Here is a 20700-nt window from a genome sequence, read left to right as displayed (position 1 = left end):
ACACAATGCAATTACTGTATATGCAAAGTAAAAAAAACTTCTTCAACAGGTCATAATAACTGGAAAATAAATGACTTACTAGTCATTAAATATTGGTTAAATAAACCAAACCCTCATTTTACTTTTTTAATTAAATTTAACAATGAAAACTTACAAGAGAAGTCTTAAAAATAGTTTTTATTTTGCTTATCAAATCAAAAAAGTCGTAATTCTGTTGGACTGAAAACAGATGGGAGTTTTTCATTTATAAATACATCCTCCACAAAGTATAAATAGATCTGAAATAGCTCTTACACATTCAAGCAGTACTATTTCCCCATTATGACACAAAGTAGTAAACTACATATGCAAATAAGATATTTGGACAGATTATGGACAGTGAGGCACATTTCATTATAAATATGGCATATTTCACATACTCTCATTGTGTGAAGCCCTTTGTAAGATATACACTGAATTTTAAAATGATAGACATGTTGAACTTTGAATTAGCAAAAATTGTCAACATTTACGGTCAAACAGAAAATGTAGAATAAAAAACTGTCGCAACACTAGTGTGGATGTTCCAGCTTCACATGCTAAGCAGTAGATAAACATTTCCTCTTTTAAAAAATGATAAAATACTTGCAAGAACACAACATGGCACAGCAATAAAGGTCCAGGATTTTCAGCATCCAAGTATCACAGCGATGAGTGAAAATGTGATTTTTACAAAACCGATGAGATGAAAATTAAACTTGTTTCACCGACGAGGTGAAACGATACTATCTTTAGTGGTTTAATGTTTTCATCCGGAAGGCTATTGCACGAAATGTACAAATTGGCAGACGGGCTGTGTGTACTGGTAGGAGGCACCTCCCGTTACTCCATATCATCCTCGTCAAAGATGGGCGGCTCGAAACTGCACACCTCCTCGTAGGTCAACCCTGCAAATCATGAGAACATGTGAACCCCATTGGAAGTTTAATCCGAGGTGGCTAATTGTATTATATTCAATTGCATTATAAGTTGCCTTTCGCCGCACCCTCCTGAAAAAAAATCTGATATTTTTTTTACATTAAACTTCATATTCAAAATATTAAATAAATACCATGCTGTAATAATTGTATACAGTATTGGTCTAGCACCTAACCTGCAAATGACGATTCAAGGAGCACATACGTATGGAAGCTGATTCTACTTTTAGGTATTCGAAATAATATTTTGCAAGAGTTTCAGAGCATATATTGTTTTAAATAATATCGTGATAATAATAATTTGGTATGTTCCAATTGTCATTTCTTTGGGGAATCTGTCTCTAACTTGGGAGCATCTGAACTTAAGAAGGTACCGCCACATAAACATGCATCAGGTAGAGTATAGACATACGTTTCCACTCTTCAATCGCAAGCTCCCGGCTCTCAAAGCTCTGGTCATAGCGTTCCGCCTCGGGCTCGTCGTCTGGGTCGTGATATTGTGTAAAGTATGGGTGGGCCAGTGCCTCAGCTGCCGTTATCCGCTTGTCGGTGTCCAGAACCAGCATTTTCTCCAGCAGGTCGACAGCTTCACAACAAAGTGAGAGAGAATGTATGTCATTGCTTGACAGTTGTTAGAACAATTTACATATTAGAAAAGGTAAAAGGTGCCAAATTGCCAATGTAAAAAAATTCTTGGTTTGATTTCCCTGATCAACACCGCGTAATCAACCTTTGGATGCCTGGGAAGGCAAATTACATCTTTGCTCGAAACCTGTTTTTTGATATACTCAAGTCAAGTTTGGGGCGCTGGAACTTTTTGAACCACCCAGTTTCGAAGTGTTGCTCCATACCAAATTACCTTGAGGATTGGCGCCAATAAACACGTCAGCAAAATTCCTCTTGGGCATGTGCGGCAAGGAGCTGATGTAGTTCCTAGCCTGGGAAGGAAAAAAAAACAGTTGTCAAGACTACTCACAAGCAACGGCATGTTGCAAACGTTCAATACACACACGTTGTTACTTCAAGGTCCATGCAATTTTTTGTTGCCACTTGCTGCTATCTATGGCCAAGCAAGTCAAGACAAGTGGTGGCCATTCATAAAGCAGCATGTTGAAATCCAACTACCGTGACGTAAGCCAAAACAGCAAAGACAAGATTTGGTGGTCAAGGAATCATAGCATAAAGCCATCCCTAAATACCATGAAAACATAACCCAGCATAAGGATGACGGCAGCACTCCAGTTAGGAATTTTGAGGTGATGCGCAGGTGTTGATGCTTCACCTCTCTGACATTTTCGAACTGGAGCAATTTAAGTCTTATTTAGAATGTTTTATACAAATTTACATAAACTTATGATGACTGAGATCCAATAGAAATGCATCAAATATTCTGCCTTTAAAGACGCTAACAGTGTTCATTTTTTATATTTTGGTTATTGTATTCTGCCACCGCCAATTGTTACAAGGTTGTCGGTGCAAAATAAAAACATAACATTGTATACACTCCTTACGTTGAAGATCAAATGCAAATTCCATCTTTTTAATTGGCCCGACGCTGAAGTCAGGATTCAGAATTGGTTTACCATGTTTGTTTTATTGCCAAATCACCATATAAAAAAATTATAACCGGAAAATGGATTTATCGCAAATTGTATTGCGGACCACAAGCTACAGCTCGTTCGTGAAAAACTGCCACAAGTCCTCACCTCGTGGCTGGGCATCCTGTTTATTAGTGACGCCGGCGGTGTTCCCGTCAACCGCATTATCTGCTGAAGCTGGTTTATGTCTACAAGGCTGGTGTCAAGGGGAGCATAGCGACAGGGGCAGAGTTGGTTAGCAAAGCCTTTTCTCACTGCTAGACTCTTGTTATTCTGAGAAGCAAACTGTACGCTAGGAAGCCAAAGGGACGGACGGAATGGAAGCAGGCGGAAGACAAAAGACAAGAATGAGAAATTGAGTCAAGCCAGCGTCCAAACACACTTTGGGTGTATTGGGATTCCTTCACTCATTTTGTACTCCTAATTACTATAGGGAGATATTCTTTTGTTGCGTATATACGGCACTCATAGGCACTAGATTTGGAACACTTGTCACATCATTGCCACTACCTCATTCCAGATTAGTGTCTGCTGTTGGACTTTTCATTATAATTATAGCATTAATGCACACGTTAGGAACATTTCGACTACAATATTTTTTGCATCCAGGTTACTTGATTTTGTGTACTACATTGCCGATCCAATCGCTCAGCAATGCATTAACACTTTCACATACACACAAAATTTTACTTCATTTAATTCCTTTTATCGTGGGGATATGTGGCGCAGAAGATGGATGGATGGATACATTTAAAAAATTTAAAAAAAACTCAAACCTTCACATGGGCTAATGGGATATTTTGTTTCTCTAGTTACGAGTGATTGCTCACTGCTATTCAAGATGCATATACTCATTGCACATTCAAACTTTAGAAAATGGTTCATTCTTTTGGGGAGAGTGAGCAATTCCCGACAAAGTTTCTCATGATTTGATGAAGGAAAGCAAGACATGCGGTCAGTGAGGCAGCACGCACGGGCAAAGTGTTGCTGAGCAAAAGCCTCGGCATGTCGTCGGAAACTCACAGCCTCTGAAGACATTTTCATCAACAGCTCGGGCCCCGGTGTTCCGACCAGCAGCATGATTAGCTTCAACTGATCAATATCTATCGGCATGTGTTAAAGGAAGACGCTGACAGACAGGACAGCGGCACAATGGGGACCCGCCAGGGAGTCTTCGGCTTCCTTGCCATGCCCACCGCCACGCTGCAACTCTGACAAACGGAGAGGGTGCATCGAGAAGCCTCAGGTGAGGAGGTGGACAGGATGTGGAAGAAGGATGAGCAGAAAGAGGAAGACAACACGAAGAAGGTAAAGGACAAGAAAAAAAGGAAGGAGAGAAGGAGGAGGGGTGGAGAAAAGATTAGGAGGAAGGGGGAAGAAGAGGAGGTCCTGTGGCATGGAGCTTGGCCGTTAGTCAGAAAGGTTTCAAGAGGAAGCCCAGTGCCGAGCTCACAAAGCCCAACCAATGGAGTGTGGACCATTCGGAGCAGACATTCTCAACCGGTTGGCCGTCACCCCTCTAGCTACAGACACTTTCTGACTTTTTAAAATACGGATGCTAATGGTTGTGCCGTTCTCCTGACAAACTTGCCTTTCAAAATAAAGTGAGTGTCAAAAGAAAATCCCAGCATGGTTACTCATTCTCTACTAATTCCCATCCCACCAGTTGAGACTGCCTGCAGCCATGTGCACAAAGTGAAACACACAAGTGAAACATCGAGATGAAAAGTGCCTGGATTGAAGGAGAAGGGAGGGAAATGGAGGCTAAGTAGTCATCAACACCTCAGGCTGCCTCACATGTAGAGGGAAAAGACAGATAAGCACATAAAGAAGTTCTTTGACAATACTGACAGGCAGCATGGTCACCTAGAGCGGCGCCCCCATGCGAAGGATACGGTCCGTTCCCGGGAACAAAGTTCTTCCTGTGAGAAGTTCTGCCATGATGCAGCCCACCGACCAAATATCCACTGTAACACGCACACACAAGCACAAGATCAAAAACAACTCCGAAATTTCAATACTAACTGGTCAATGTCAGATAGTACGAGACTACCGATACTACTCCGCGTATAACAATTCCCATGTATTGCGATGTGGAGATTTTTTTTCTGTCATCTTACCGGTCATGTTGTAATGCATCCAGTTCAACATGATCTCTGGGGCACGGTACCAGCGGGTGGCCACATAGCCGGTCATCTCATCGTTGGTGTGCCGCGCCAAGCCGAAGTCCAGAATCTGTCAGGGGTTAGAGGGGGGGTGGAAGGAGCTGTGTTTGCGCAGTAGACAAAGTGTCTTTTGCTACTGCAGTGGGATGACTCACCTTCAGCTCACAATCCTCATTCACTGCCAGGTTGCTGGGTTTTAGATCCTGACAGTAAAAAAAAAAAAAATAGATATGAGAGGCGACAATTTATTATTATTATTTTTTTAGAATGGGAATAATTTGATCACTAATCATGCTGGTAAACAAAATGAGTTAATGAACTGATGCTCAGGCAGGGCAACTAAACAATTTCATCTTTTTTTTCTACTCCAGAGATGAACATTGCCTGTTTCTTCTAAAGCCAGCTATAAGAGAAGGACTAAAAATAAATTAGGGGCAAAGGGAGATAATTGGACTTACTCTGTGAATGATGTCTGCTGAATGGATGTACTGAGACACAATAAAGAAGATGCCCATTAATGTGGATTCATTGTCGCCCGTTTAAATATACACAACCATGTAAAAGTACAAAGACACTCACTTTCAACCCTCGGAGGATCTGGTATATGAGGAACTGCACATGGTCGTCTGTCAGCTTTTGACATTTCACGATGTTGTTGAGGTCTGCGCCCATTAAATGAGTCACAAGATACCTGCCAATTAATGACACATTTAATGAATGCTTGGCGAAAATGCCCTGAAACCGTTTGCCTGCCGCTATCTCTAACAAAAACTAAAATGTCAACACATATAAGATTAAAAATATGTTCATATTAGGAGTGAACAGACCATTAAATACAAAGGAAATATGCTATATTTTAGGTGCAGTAGTCAATTTAAGGAGTTTGAAGTAACAGAGTCCGCATGTGTTTACATGCTAGCGTGACACGAAGCAAAGTTACACCACCTTGGAAAATTCAACCTGCCTCAGGGCAGCTGTGGCTACATAATGTAGTTTAGAGTGTGAATGTGGGCGTGCATGAAGAATATATAATATCCTCTGTGAAGCGCCTCTGAGCCTCCAAAATAGCTCTATATCAATCTGATGCGTCAATATTATTGTTAATAATTGGGAAATACTATAGAGGTCTCCATCTTCGATAGAAAGCTTCTTGTCTGACACTGTGAGAAGCCTCGCCACAGCATTCTGATTCTGCAGGCTATTTTTAGAACTGGGGGGGCGCACACAGCTCCTGCATACTTATTGAACTGTTAGCAGAGCATGTGCCATGCAGCAATGGCCGCCATCAGAAGACCTTTATGAACTGCACAGAAAATCTTTTTAAAGGAGGCATAGTCTACATTTTCCGCAAAGCATTCCCGGGTGTCTTCATGACATGTCTGTTTGCTTTTCGATTCATTAACCACGAATGCAATATTAATCAAAATACCGAGTATATTATTGTAAAAAAAAATCCCATCCCCTTAACGACACCTGGCAACTATTACATTTTGGAAAAAATGAAGAGCGTCCTATATTTATGTGTATAGTATTTTCTATAGTGTTAGCACTAAGGAGTCAAAACTGGGATTAGCATTTGTACATTTTTGTAAACATTTGATATAAATCATTTTTGAACACATTAGACTTACACATCTGTGAACTCCTTCAGAGAGGTGGCGGGGCTGAAAACGTCCAAGAGGCCGATTACCTGCAAACAGAAGCATCTAATTAAAACAACATTTGAGGATCAAATTTCAAATTTTGAGGAGCTACTTTTTCCAGATTAATCCCAGGGGTTTGAAGCAAGGGCTTTATCAAACAATTAAAAAAATACAACAAAAATACGACAATGAATAAACAATTGTTTTTTGAATATCTATAGTGAATGAACTGTTTTGATTTCTTATTCACATTGTGTATAATGGCAAACTGTATAGAGACACATTTTCAGTGGGGCAATTTTAAACACAAATATAAATTTCAATTTAAAATGACTATTTCTGAACAGGTTGTATGGTCTTTTAGCAAACTGAATTAATAAAAAAAGTTATTTTTTAACTTTTGAGGTTATTTGTTGTACGGACCTCAAAAAGACATCGTAAAAACTCGGGACCCTAATTTGAAAAGAGACAGCATTACTGATATTATAAACATTTAAAAGTACAGCACCAGTCAAAAGTTGGCACATAAAGTTGATGCACAATTTGTCTTCAGGGGCCACATAAAATGATGTGATGGGCCACATCTGGCCCCCAGGCCTTGCATTTGACACCCACGATTCAAATGAAACATATAAAAATACATTTTGTTTTGAGTAATATTTTTTGTTTACCAACTAATTCAATGAATACTTCTTCATAATGTTGGTCATAATGGAGTTTTAAAATCTTTTAGAACTCTTCTCAATTGCTCGTCATACGAGACAAGTTTGCCATTGAACTTGTACAGTTTTCTTTATCACACTGCTGTGCAGCCTAAACATGCATTAACATGCTCAAGCTTCCACTGAAATGATTGCTCTAATGAAATCGATGAAATCAATCAAGTTGAGGATGATAGACAAAGCAGCAGACTCACATTTTCGTGCTTCATGTGCTTCAACAAGCGCAGTTCCCTGTAGGTACGCTTGGCGTGGATGATGGACTGAAAAGGTCTGGAGAGCTTCTTCACGGCCAATTTTAAGCCACTCTTCACATCGTACGCAGAACTGTTGGAAAATAAACATTTACATACTGCCTTTGGAAAATCATTTGCAGAAGGCGTAACAGGGAGGGGAAAGAAAAGGCGACATCAGCAGAAAATGTAAGCTCTCAGCTCACTGTAACCACAATAAAATGGTTGCTGCTTCCTCAACCAAGATCACCGAGCAGATAACACGTCACACATGACTCAAGCCCAAAATTAATAGATGCAATCGTAATAATGAGGCAAGTGCTGACTTTAATTGTGGAGAAAGCTTTTTGGAATAGCATTATGGTGGAATAGGAGGTAGACTATCTGGGTCAGGGTCAATCTCAGATCCGGCCTTGTGTTCTTGAGTTTGCATTTAAACTCCCTATGATTACATAGATTTCTCCTCACACATTCCAAGACAGGCTTCAGTGTCCATAATTGTTAATATGAAAGGCAATGCTAGTTTATCTTCCTGTATCTGTCCATTGTCTGTCTATACAATCCCCAACTGATGACCAAATCCAGTGTTTCTGAAGGTGTGCCCAGCAAAAGGGCAAGGGGAGGCATCTTATGGAGTTAACTTTGTGAATGTGCTGTATAAAATAGCACATTTCCAACATAAAGTTAACACAACAGTATTTGAAAACTCTATGCTCCACTAATTGTTCCAAGTCTGCAGACCTTTACATACAGGTTTACATTCCTTGAGCATTTCTTTAATGCAATTAGGAAGTAAATCATTCAGTGATTTGTACATCAGTAGCACAAGTTTAAAGTCTATTCAACAGCTGAATGGGAGTAAGCCTTTAGGACTGGAGCGATGTATTCTGATCTCTTTGTCCGGGTCAGAACCCGAGCTGCTGCGTTCTGAAAGAGCTGCAGCTGTTTAGTGCTCTTTTGGGGAAGTCCAGTCGGAAGTCCAATGTAATAATCAAGTCTGGTGAAGATAAAAGCATAGTGGAACTTCTACTGGTCTGCCCAAAACCCTTTCGTATTGTTCTTCAACTGGTAAGAGGCCTGATTTTGTGATTGATTTGTTATGATTGCTGACAATCAGATACAAATCCATTAGCCCACCAAGGTTTTGGTCTTGGGCTTTGTTTATTTAAAGACCCCTCACTTCTGTTAATGTTTAATAGAAATCAGTATTAAGATTCACAGGGCCACCACTATTCTTCTGTTGCATTCAACCAATACAACTGTGCAGAATGCAAATTTGAATGCATTCTGACCACTTTATCACGGTGTCTGCAAATCAGCTATGTGACGCTAATTACGTCATGGCACCAATGTTTAACACTACAATTTTCGCAACGTCAGGTTGTTTGAGCATATCTATGCAGACGATGTCTGCAAGAATTTCCAAACTAATAAATTACTTTAATGTAAAAGCTTTTTTTTTGTTTGTTTGTTTTTTGACAACTTATCTGTGAAGAACTTGCTAACGAGCTTTAGCACGGCGAGCGTAGGCCTCATTAAAATGAATGGGTAAGGAGTGCAAAAGTTGGGTGACACACAAACAGCAGCACAAAGTTGTTTACCAGACGGATCCGTACGCGCCGGAGCCGACCGGAGACAAGTTCTGGTAGCGCTCCGGGACTTCCCATATGGCTTTGTTGACTTCCTGCAGGTAAAACTTGGGTCTTTCTTTCTGCGACATTACTGCCGACCACCGATTGCCGAGTAATTCACTCCTCGTCTTGTCTGCAACCGGACTTCAACTTCCCCAAAACTTACAAAAACACGATAAAGGCGGACTCTTTCTTCCCTCCTTTCTGTGCAACAACTTGAGCAGTGAGGTTCGTCCTCTTGCGAAATGTTGCAAAATCCCCGTCTGATTGCACGCACAATGAGTCTTGAAATGTTCCCTGTTTTCGACGCCTCCTCCCGCAACTCTGCCCCACTTGCACGGCGCCAAATCTCGCGAGAACCAAAACGTGACCGAAACGCGAGCTGCGTTCATTTATCGTGCTGAATGTGAAAGCTATGTGCGCTGATCTTATCACATTGATCTGATTTGAATAAATAGTGTAAAAGTTAACTCCTTTGTATGTAATAAAATAAAATGTCTTTGCATTTACAAGGAAGACAAATCAACAAAGTCATACCCCAAAAAGCTGATATAAAGTTTATAAAATATAAACTTTCTCTATTATGTTTGATAACTTGGTACAGGCCAGGAAGTTTTTATAAATTACTTTTGAAGGTATGCAAGATATTTGGCATTTAAAATCATATTTTCAGAGTCACTTTTACAATACACGTAGCTACATTTTGTTTCACAACTATAATTTACACAAGGGCATGTTTTTTCTATTTTGTGCCTGAGTTGTATGGAATTTGAAGGGGGCAGAGAATGTCCTCCAATTGTAGAATGGCTAATACGCAGTACACAATAAGAGATAAAACAATCTTTAGATAAATTTATTGTGAAAAAATAGAAGGCACAACATGGTTTCAAATGGAAAATATCAACGCAGCAACATTTGCCTTCTAGGCTAAAGCCAAATTATTAGACATATTCAAATAATAACATTACAAACGTAGGTCACCTAATACAAAACAGATAAGCAAATTTCAAATGACAAAAAGACAAAGAACACAACCCCCAATACAAGTGTAATGGAAATTGGATTATTATAGTACTTTATTCAATAATCAATTGCATTTCTAATTTCTTTCATGATGTTTTCATATTAGTGTTCTTTAATTTTACAAGAAACTGTCCTGTGTTCCAGCCTCGAGACAAACATGGCCATATTCCTGGTGCCCACATTTTATGGCCACACATTTTTTGGAAGGATTATGTCTCGTCATAAACTTGCTTCATATACCCTCCCTCCATGGACATAAATAAAAGCATTCAGCAAATCTGCTTTCGTCAAATCTTTGCATCAGGCATAATCAGACTCACAATCCTCTTTTTGCAGGTGACAAGATGACGACTTCAGAGGGACCGAATCAAATCCGTCGGGCGTCCTCTGAATAAAACAAAATAGAAGATTAAAAAAAGGTGCTTCGCATCTGTGTCTCAAGCGTCTGCATGTGGGGGAATTACCGACCTCACGCGAGTATGCTTTCATTTTGCTGAAGAAGGACTTGTGTGTGAGATGGATGAGGTCGTCCTCGGCGTCCTCTCCTTCCATGATTGCGCAGCTGTCGGCTGTGGGCAGTTCGCACTCTTTGCCCCCGGAGCTCATTATCAGTTTGGAGTACTTGTACTCCAATCTGCAGGGGAACAGCAGCCGCACCTTTACACTGATTGACGAACTTTGAATGGCATTTCGGCAGGAAACTAAAATACTCATTTGCCTTCTTTTGACCTATAAACTTTTAAATTCAACTTTTCCATGTATTTTTACACAACTTGCTGTTCCCTAACAAAGAGTGGAATGGTGACAGAAAGGCAGCAAAGTGCACGTCCTTGGAGATTTTAAAAAATCGGGCAGCTTAATTTCATCAGCATCACCACAAAGTCAAAACAAGTCATCTTACTTGCGTGTCTTCTTCCAGAAGTAACAGATGAGGGTGACGAGAAGAGCAGCAGCGGCGGTTCCCGTGGAAACGCCAAACTTCAGCCAGAAATCCAGACTCACACAAGCGCTGACTGTCTGGACTGGAAGTGCCTCTCCTCCATGACACTGCAACGGCTGCTGCCAGACGTAAGTCGTCCTCTAAGACGACAACACAAAAAAAAAAAAAAAAAAAGAACCTCGGCACTAAGTCTCACACTTTGGGTAAAAATTATGAGGTTGCATAATAATTTGTAATTTTGATGAGACTCTATCAACTCGCCCTTGTGTCCATGCTTACCTGTATTCCTTGTTCACAAGCACTGACAATCTCCCTGTAATTATGTTTGGTGCATCGTGGACATGCATGCTGACTCTGCCAAAGGAAGTGGAAAGTGCAGCCATCACACGTCCCCTCTGAGCAGTTACTGTGAAGAAGAAACCATATCAGATTTAGAGTGTTCAATCAAACTAGGGTAGAGTAATATGGCCTTAAAGTGAATGTCTACCATTTTTTCTCCATCTGATTTCCAATTTTATTATTGCCCCCCTCACATTTGCTTTATTTATTTCTTCAGGAATTTGTCTTTGTTTAAATGTTATTTCCCAAGCACTGAGCCATGGTACAATAAAATAAGATGAGATAATAATTTAATAAAAAATCAGAAAGTTAATTTATCTTCTACAGTGGCACACAGCTGATTGTTAAAAAAAATGCCTAATATAAAAATATACATACAAACTGTGACTTGTTTGTGTCTTTAGTTGCAGTGCAGATAAAAACAGAGCAGCAAATAAAGACAGTTGTATCACCTTTCAAGGATACAATAAGAAAGCAGAAAACAAACACAGCTACTATTGGCAGGTGATAGGGGGAAAAACCCTGAAGCAAGGAACTGACGCCGCCCTGAAAAATATCTATAATTACACAACAAATTATGATGCCAAAACATGAATTTTTAAACTCATTTTAGAACATTACCCTTAAAATATATATATTTTTTACGGATTACTTTATGTTTGAAAATATACTCGAGGTATATGTGGCCAAAGACTCCAAAACCCAATCTAAAAAATGAAATCAAGGCAACTCGTTTGTTGAAGACATTTCATCTTTTCATCGTGATTTATGAGATTTCTAAATTCTAGGTGTGGAGTCCTTCTATTTATACCTCAGTATGTGTGTTCCCTGGGTGTGGTTAGTCTTGTTGTTCAGTGTAGTTAGCAAACCAATCAATCAGTCATTCATGCATGATATAAAACAAAATAACCACACATGACTATACAGTTTAAACCTGGAGAAGCATTTTGAGTTAAAAATGGCATTTCGGATTTTAAAAAATTAATAATAATTAAAATAAATAAATTAATTAAATTTAGAGTCAACCTTTGCTTCTCTGGCCAGATGTAATACAGTACAGACCATTTAGGTAAGGCTTTGGCAGCATCTAGTGGCATCTTACCAAATTACAGAACGCACACAAAAATCAAGGATTTGCAGGGAAGAGACCGACCTTAGTTACTTTGAAAAGCAAGAAATCAGTAAAGCAACAAAGTTACTTTTTTTTTTTTTTTTTAAGACAACTGTGGCAACACTGGTGGTGAACAGAGAAAATATTTTGTAAACTAACTACTCTCTGCAGCCATTTTTCTACCAGTGCTCATCAGCAGAAACATGCTTTGAACTACGAATGCCAGAAACAAATGATTTAATTAATTCAGACTGAATAATAAAACTAAATTAAATCAAATGTATTAATCGCTTACCCCTACACAAAATCAAAACAGCAAGCAATACCTGGGCGGTGTGATGTGGTCTTTTGCACTCATGCCCGGGTCGCATCTCAGCCTGATAGTGGCCGTGCGGCCTCCTTTACAAGCCTGCGTTGTCTCAGCGGACCTGAAAAGACAAGACAGTTTCTTGGGATTGTGTTTTTAAATACACCCTGAACAAAAAATGCTCTGGCAGGTTGGATAAATGTTATGTTATCACTCTCATATGCTCATTCTACTCACTGGGAATTCAATATGGCAAAGAACCCTCTAGAAAAACTCTAAAAGAGTTGCTACCCGTTGGAAATTTCCCATCGTAAATAAGCAGTGTTGGTACGACTTACCTGAAATAAAATATAAGATCCGGTAGGTTTGACGTAGAGGGGAAGAGCCCCGGTGGAGAGGAGATGTTCGCCAGGGCGGTGTCAGTAGTTACACCTTCAACAAAGCGCAAGCATTAGAGCAAGAACAAGGCCAACTGTCATAATTTATTAGAAACACAAAGTAACCAAATGGAATTGTGGTCAATGAAATCTTGACAGTTTTAACATTGGCTTGGTCAGAGTGGAGCTAAGTTTAGCCTGAGTTTGGCTTTTGCCTGACAACAAATCCATGTCTGATGTGCAGTTATTGCTTTTGCATCATCTTGTGATGAAGAACAGAATAGATTAACCTTATCATTCTAACTACTGTATTAACATGGGCAATTTTTAGATTTGATTTGATGGGATGTCAAACTACTATTTTTTTTTCTGCTTTTCATGGCAGGGCTCCAGCCCTGTTTGCTGAATAAAAACAAGTCCAAAAGGTTATAAAATGGCCAATGGGAAAGGAGTATTTGGTTGGGGGTTTTCAGGTTGCATTTTTGGAAAATGAGCAGCATGTCCGCTTTGGACTGCATGATGACGGCATACCAACGAGAGTGTCGCCGACAACAAAGGGCTGTGACGCCACCATGTTCTGACTCCTGATGTCCGAGGGAACCACGAGAGACTGGCAAACGTGACCCTGGACCACTCGGCCGTGCTCCGTCACGTTGTCCACGCAGGTCGCTGGCGCTCTGCCCTGCAAAACCGCGTCGGCGGGTGAAGAGGAATAGATACGTAGGGGCCAGAAGGGCACCGAGGTGGCGATGCGTCACCTCTTCGCCGCACAGAGCCACGCTGAAATGATGGAAGTAGCGCAGGCCTTTACTGGTGAAACGCAGGCCACTTTGGAAGGAGGTGACATTGGACAGAGGAGAGAAGTCATAGTGCAGCAACGCGCCACCTGTTGTCTGCACTGTGGCCGTGCAATCACTGAGGCACGCCGTGTAGGCCTGGGGTAGACCAGAAGATACAAATTGAGAGTAAGAGATGCCATTCACATTGGAATATACAAAAACAAATATGACAATTAAATGTGCTTACAAGATCACAATCAGTCTATTTTGAACAAGCATGAGAATATAATTCGTTGAAATGACGAACAGATGTGTATATAGTGTGAACAGAAAAGACACTTTACAAACAACAAGGCAGCGGTTCAGATAATGCAAAAATGTATCAAATTCAACACCAGTTACGCAACTAACATTGCACTTTCTGTTATGGCTCTTATTTAAAATGTATTCACACCACTTCCAATGCACCGCTTATGATTACAAGTATCACTTCTGACTGTCTTATGCCTTTCATTTGGGTCATGGGTGACCAATTGGCAGTCGCCAAGTAATGTTTGCAACAGCACACAGATAAGGTAACACTTGAACCTGGTTGTTCTTTGTATTTGAGCCGCACGCAACACAAGCCGGTTCTCCGGTAGGCCACTCAGTCGCGACGATGGAATTTGGCGGGCAGCGCTGGCACGTTCCCTTGACTCCCTCGCCGACCTTCTCGCTGACCAAGCGATGGGCCGGTGGGCAGGGCACGCAGGCCGAGTCGTCGTCGGGGCTAGACGTGAGGGCGCACTGGTGACATTTTGAGGCCACGCCCCCCAGAACATTGGTGATGTGAATGGAGAAAATCTTCGCGACGTCAGTGCTGTACCGCTTCTCCTGACAAAGGGGCACAGTTTGATCCAGTTCAAATACTTAGCATACAAACCAGAGCAAAAATGCACTAGGCTACTTTCCGCTCTGTCGCTTAGCAACCAGCGCCTTACTCTGCGGAGTCTGCTGCAAAACCCAAGTGCAGTGTGCAATTGTGATACATAACCATCATTTCCTATCCCCATCTTGCTTTTTCACTGCATATATGACTTCCTTAAAAGGTCAAGAGGATTTATAAAATCCTGACCGTTGTGGAGTTGTCTGTACGTTGGAAAGCCCAGGTGAAGCTGACAGTGGCGTTGCTTTGAATCAGGTACGAGTATGACTGCTTCCCGTTGCTGCCCTTCCACTGCTCAACTTCATTGTTGCTCCACGGATTAAGACCCTGTCGAGAAAGCCAACGGCACCGTATAAAGCGTCCATTGTTTTAGTTTGACATCGGACAACAATCTATTTGTGACATCGTACCGCCAGAAAAAGCAAGGTGCAATCTGCCGAACATGAGGTTTCAAAGACAAAGCTGATGCGAGACAGTTCACTCCGCTTGCCGTCTTTTGCCTGAGACTTTGGCAGTCTGTGAAGACGACACGTCAGTTGCATGAATTACCACCATAAATATCGAGCAGATGTTCACCTGTATCCCGGGACAGTGAGCGTGAGCATGAGGTAGTCTGTGTCTCGATCACCGGGAGTGGTGTACACGTACTCTCCGGCCACCTCCCACGCTGTCAGACAGACAAAAACGGCAGATATCACTGAGCCTTTATCGAATGATAATCAATGTCGTAATTATTGCGACAGGTTTTCTAGTGACAGTATGATCGCAGTTACTTTTTTTTTTCCTAGATGTTTTGATGCGTTCACTCACCAGTGCGGTGCACGGAGTCATCCAAATCTGTCCGTAGGACATTGCTTTTCATGTTGCTTGGCATTGTGTTCCACCATTTGTACTCAAAACCAACCACAGCTTCTGTGCCAGCAGGGCACTCTTTACAGGCTGTTAACCAAAGATCAAGATCACTTCAAGCCAAACACACACACAAATAAACATAAGACAGCAAGGTTTGTCCACCTGTCCCATTTGAGTAGAAGTTTTCAGCACAAGCTTGGCAGGTGGCTGAGGTGTTGCTCATGAAAAACCCCGGGTTACACGGCGGACACATTTGCTTCTCTCCCGACGCGGGAAGCTTCACGGACCCCTTGGCGGTTTCGCTGCAGATTTTAGGCTCGATCCATTTGTACATCAGCTGCGTCTGAGGCACACCATGTACAAGTATTTCAACCTAAAAATCCGAACTAAACTCATGTCCATCTTTGCATTTTCTTTAGCTTGCCCTCGTTTGGGTCACATTACTTGGGTTGAGCTGGATGGTTGTAGATAAGGACAATTTAAATCCAGAAGACCTGAACTTTTTCTGTAAGTGGGCTCCTGCGATAAGATATACCATGATGAGCATACCTTTCCGTGTGCGTCACAGGGGGTATGCGTATAGAAGTAGTCTGTATTTGTGCATGCCGGTCTCATTTTGCAGCTTCCTGATGAAACCTCTGCAAAAACGCCAATAAAAGCTCAAATCAACATTAGCCACGCAGCTAATGCAATTTAAGTTTACTTTTCTAAACACAACATGAAACATCTCATTTTAAATTTATATGCAAAATTCTTCCTGATAAGAGGCCCTTCGACCCAAACTGTTGCTATAAAAAGCAAGCAGACATCTCGGATGTACCTGCGTATTTATCAGGGTCACACTGTTGGCAAACGGTAGCCCCCTTGTTGGAGTAGGTATCAGGGGGGCAGGGGTCACAGCGGGCGGCTCCCGGCATGGCGCTGTGGGTGCCTGGTTTGCAGTGGAAACACTCGGACGTGTAGGCCACACCTGCGGAGAAGGATACATCACAGTATTATGTAGATCAATTACAATAAATACTCTTCCAAAGATGACTGAGGAAAAAAAAATGATCAAATTAATTATTAAATTAAAAATGTTATCGGCAGAATTGACCATCTGTACCCGAGATGCGTATGTTCCGCAGCAACACGGCTTTGTCAGAAAGGTCTGTGTGAAAGGTGTAGGCAGTGGTTCTCCAGAACAAAACATTACTGCCTTTGTTCAGCTCGACCTGTAGCAATCAGAATAATGTACAAGTACATCCTCCATAAATGCACAACTTCTTGATACACTTTGTGTATTACATGGCGAAGGGTTCAAACCTCATGATGACTCCAGTCGCTCTCAGAGATCCCCATCCAGCGGCTGGTAGATTCAGTGGACTGACACTGGTCGTTTTGGACCTGAAAGGGAGAGAAGAAGAAAGACTGACATAAAACTGTGGAATTTTAGAAAGACACAATGGTCACAGAGACCACTTACAAAGAACTCAAAGTAGATGCTGCTGTCGGAATAGGAATAGTCAAAGGAAACGCTTCCCGGTTTCTTCAGGTTGACTGAATACGACAGCGTGGCCGTGCACTCGTCCGTGTTTGAGGCCACATAATCGCCCATTGGTGTCCAAGTAGAACTGTAGAAAAGATTAAAAAAAAACATATAAAGTAGAAAATGGCACCAAATTGAAATTATGACCTGGTTTAATACTGTGCGAGCATTGTGTGAATTTTGGGGCGTGTGAATAGTGTTGTAAATGTCCCGAATGAGTTAAACTGTTAGATGTTTAAATGGGTTGAGGAAAAAATACATTAATGTCAATTATCTCTTCAATTTTTTAATTCAATAGTGAAAATGTGTCAATTAGGGGGGCGTGCTAAAAACCTGTATGAAATTTAAGGATTGTGGAAATATTTCCCAAGATGTCTTGAAAAAGCAGCAAAGTGATGCGATGGAACGGCAAAGATGTGCAACACATCTTTGAATGTGTCATTCACTTGAAAGTTTATGTCTATTTTGAAACAAGGTGATTTGTTCCAAAATATCAGAAGTATTTTCATGCGCGCTGATCTGATTATCAATCAACATAAACCACCCCTGTTGCTTGGAATAAATTCCCCATGCGCTGTACTAACTTGGAGCAGTCTGTTTCCACGTCCCAGCCATTGGTGTTTATCCCGAGCGTGACGAAGCCTGCGGGCAGGCGGTCCCACTCGTCGAAGGCCACGCCAGAGCCCAGAGAATGCGTTCCGGCTGCACACTTCTGGCACATCTGAGTCCGCATGTCCAGAAACTCACCCTCATTGCAGGAGAAAGCTACCAAAAGAACCCAAAATCAATCTGCAACATCGATTTGTACATTGGACCTTTTGCTTCAAACACAACATCGGATGCGAGACACTCACTGCACTGAGTGCCTTTGACTGGGTCTGGGAGGCCGGTGCAGGTTAGGGCCTTGTTGGGAATGGCCACCCTCCAGCGAGAGCCCAGCACGTCGCATTCGGTGTATTCAAAGTGGTAATCTGACTGCAGAAAGGACAAACAAGTGGGACAGTCACATTATTTACAGATGAAACACATTTGCAAACGCAGAAAGAAATGTGTCAAGACAAGGGATCTGTACGAATTGGCGGCGTTTCAAGCAAGCGTGGAAAAGCAAACATCAAATTATCCATTTCTGACACATATTAGAACAAGTACATATTGCACGTTAAGCATGCCCCCATGTATTAAATGTTACTCAATTCAATCAATTTAATGTCTGTTCCAATACTTTTTGCTCACTTGAAAAAAAAAAACTGAGAATCTTATCTAACTTATCCAACTCCTCGAGCAGCTATGTTTTAAAAACATGACTAGCGACTTTAATTCCCACTGAGGAGATGACACCAGTTGGAATAATGTTTGCAGTACAAGTCAGATGATAATAAACAGGTTTTATCTCAGAGGATGAGGACAGCCTCCTTTCCAAATAAAGACGAGGCTAATATTTGCCAAGGAGCTCGTTCCAAATGTTATTTTAATGTCCCATGTTGGGGGGCGTGATGCAAGCTCTTTTCCTTTGATGCTTTAACCCTTTTTTCAACATTGGTGCCAGCCAGCTTAGTTTCTCTTTTTCTGTGGGGTCTTAAAGCTACTTAGTAGGTGACGGAAAAACAGTGTAGCACCTGCATGAATGTCATTTAGGAGCGAAGTAGACTGTTATCTTGCTGCCGGTATACTGAAGTGAAGCTCATGAGGCGGGGTAAGCCTTGCAGGATTAATAGTTAACAGAAACACAGCATCAACAGGAGTGGGCAGGACTCTGGCTTTTCCATTAGCCCCTTTGGCTGCTAGAGGAGCAGATGGGTCTGGCGCCTCAGCTCTAATGTTAAAATGCATCTAATTAGACATGTGCCGCAGGATGTAAAAGGTCACTTGGGCAAAACAGGAACTCACAGAAACGCCATATCAGGGATAAACAACTAAAACAATTGTTTGAAAAAGAGCTGCTTTTCATTTGCATTCTATAATGGTATCAAATTCAAGGCACGAGGCCTAAATCTTGCCCGCTAGATTATTTTTATGGCCCGCAAAAGAAAATCATGTACATCAACCCTCATGGTTTGGGCTAAAATCTGTCCCAAATTTCAAATTGTCATGTAATTGTAATGAATTCACAAGCATTTTTGGGGGTTTACAAACTATCGTTATAGTAACTTGAACAAACTGTTATGCTAGATTTTTTTTTTATGTCAAAACTAGGTCACTTTGTTGTTCATATATGTATGAATATATATGATAAGGTGTTCAAACGTTCAGAATGTTTCAGTCATATTGGCCCTGTGAAAGAAACGGCATCATTATGTGGCCCGTGAGAAAAATGGGTTTGACACCATTGCCTAATGTTCAATAAATTAGTGTTATGATATTCAGTATAATAATAATATAACAAAGGGGGGTAATGAAACCAAAAAGGTTTAGGCATCTGTTTTATTTGTTGATTGTCTTCTCAGTTGCGTTAAATACAAATAGAGCAAATTTAAAAAGTTTACATAAGTGTACACACCCTATTATAATTGTGATGTGGCTGTGTGGAGAATTAACCAATTACATGTAAATTGCAAACTCAAGTTGAATGGGAGTTAAGTCATGCTATTTTATGTAGTCATGTATAACTTTTTTGGGACATGGTGTTTTACACGGGACACATAGGTGATTTTAGTTCTTGTAATTTTAACTATGAATCTTTTATTTAACCACATGTTTCAAATAAGCAACTGAATGGATTTTAAAATTAAAATAATAATAAAAAGGCTGCCACTCACAACGGCGCCACAAAAAAAACAAGTGTGAAAGTTAAAAGTCCACACACACACACACACACACACACACACACACACACACACACACACACACACACACACACACACACACACACACACACACACACACACACACACACACACACACACTCAAAGTCTGTAATGTCCAGTTATATTGAAGAAAAATTCAAAACATATCATGAATCATTTATTTTTACATCTACTCTACAGTATAGACTGGATAGCTATGTTACTGTACATTTAATGGCTATATGTAAAAAAACAAAAAAAAAAAAGAGAAACGTTCGTATGAAACAAGTGCACAAGCATCATCATACATAGATACAGCATATGTTCATTTCCCACACACACGAACACACTCATACTATCTTTTCACAGTAAACAAGTCTTAAGCAAGTGAGTTGTAACAACTTCCTAAGAATAAGGGTTACTTTTGATAACCCTGCATTTATTAAAAACAATTATCTGACTTTCACTTTTGAGTTTACACATTGCTTGACAACCACTAGCTAAGACGTACGTACAAAGACAACTCTAATTTCTAGGAAAAAGGTAGAAGTCGCCCCAACTTAAACTACTCCAACTTACCTCTTTGCACATGGGCAAATCCGCAAAACCGCGTGCAAAAAGCAGGCAAAGAAGGGGTAGTAGATACATGGCAGCCTGCTGTCCAGATCCGAGTGATGGAAGTCACAGGTGGAGGAAGACATCGAATACGGACACGCCCCACACACGCCATAGTCGTCAGGTGCGGCCCCCTTCTCGACATAATGGATGAGTCAGCGTTCACTGCAGAGGTG

General features: G+C 41.0%; 2 protein-coding genes and 1 long non-coding RNA gene across 4 annotated transcripts; 1 reads left to right on the top strand and 2 right to left on the bottom strand.

Moving 5' to 3' along the window:
- Positions 1-162: 162 nt before the first annotated feature.
- Positions 163-9315, bottom strand: mapk14a (mitogen-activated protein kinase 14a). Of its 2 annotated transcripts, none has more exons than XM_088366921.1 (12): positions 8916-9315; positions 7279-7408; positions 6351-6409; positions 5299-5410; positions 5178-5207; positions 4875-4922; positions 4675-4789; positions 4450-4521; positions 2663-2742; positions 1816-1894; positions 1369-1542; positions 163-926 (listed from the first exon to the last, which is right to left on the bottom strand). In XM_088366921.1, exons 1-12 carry the CDS (start codon positions 9032-9034, stop codon positions 862-864), a joined length of 1083 nt encoding a protein of 360 aa, XP_088223047.1. In that variant the 5' UTR covers positions 9035-9315; the 3' UTR covers positions 163-861. The 2 variants fall into 2 exon arrangements, with proteins under 2 accessions (XP_088223047.1, XP_088223043.1); XM_088366917.1 differs by lacking the exon at positions 2663-2742 and adding an exon at positions 3578-3657 and having other exon boundaries at positions 8916-9313.
- LOC148401981 (uncharacterized) lies at positions 8857-11623 on the top strand. Its single transcript, XR_015855418.1, has 4 exons — positions 8857-9004; positions 10305-10387; positions 10888-11036; positions 11272-11623. It is a non-coding gene; the product is annotated as an uncharacterized LOC148401981 (long non-coding RNA).
- Positions 9783-20664, bottom strand: elapor1 (endosome-lysosome associated apoptosis and autophagy regulator 1). The gene is made up of 22 exons (XM_088366862.1): positions 20489-20664; positions 17981-18101; positions 17711-17891; positions 17064-17211; positions 16904-16984; positions 16704-16812; positions 16419-16568; positions 16148-16236; positions 15761-15941; positions 15557-15685; positions 15323-15413; positions 15157-15262; positions 14936-15073; positions 14410-14694; positions 13801-13977; positions 13574-13724; positions 13004-13097; positions 12685-12786; positions 11188-11314; positions 10870-11048; positions 10437-10602; positions 9783-10355 (listed from the first exon to the last, which is right to left on the bottom strand). The coding sequence occupies exons 1-22, from the start codon at positions 20555-20557 to the stop codon at positions 10269-10271; spliced, it is 2961 nt and encodes a 986-aa protein (XP_088222988.1). The 5' UTR covers positions 20558-20664; the 3' UTR covers positions 9783-10268.
- Positions 20665-20700: the final 36 nt, after the last annotated feature.

This window comes from Syngnathus floridae, chromosome 2 (genome assembly GCF_059516105.1).
Source record: "Syngnathus floridae isolate MCC-2025c chromosome 2, RoL_Sflo_1.0, whole genome shotgun sequence".
Taxonomy (NCBI): domain Eukaryota; kingdom Metazoa; phylum Chordata; class Actinopteri; order Syngnathiformes; family Syngnathidae; genus Syngnathus; species Syngnathus floridae.
This window is presented reverse-complemented; position numbering and strand designations above follow the sequence as displayed.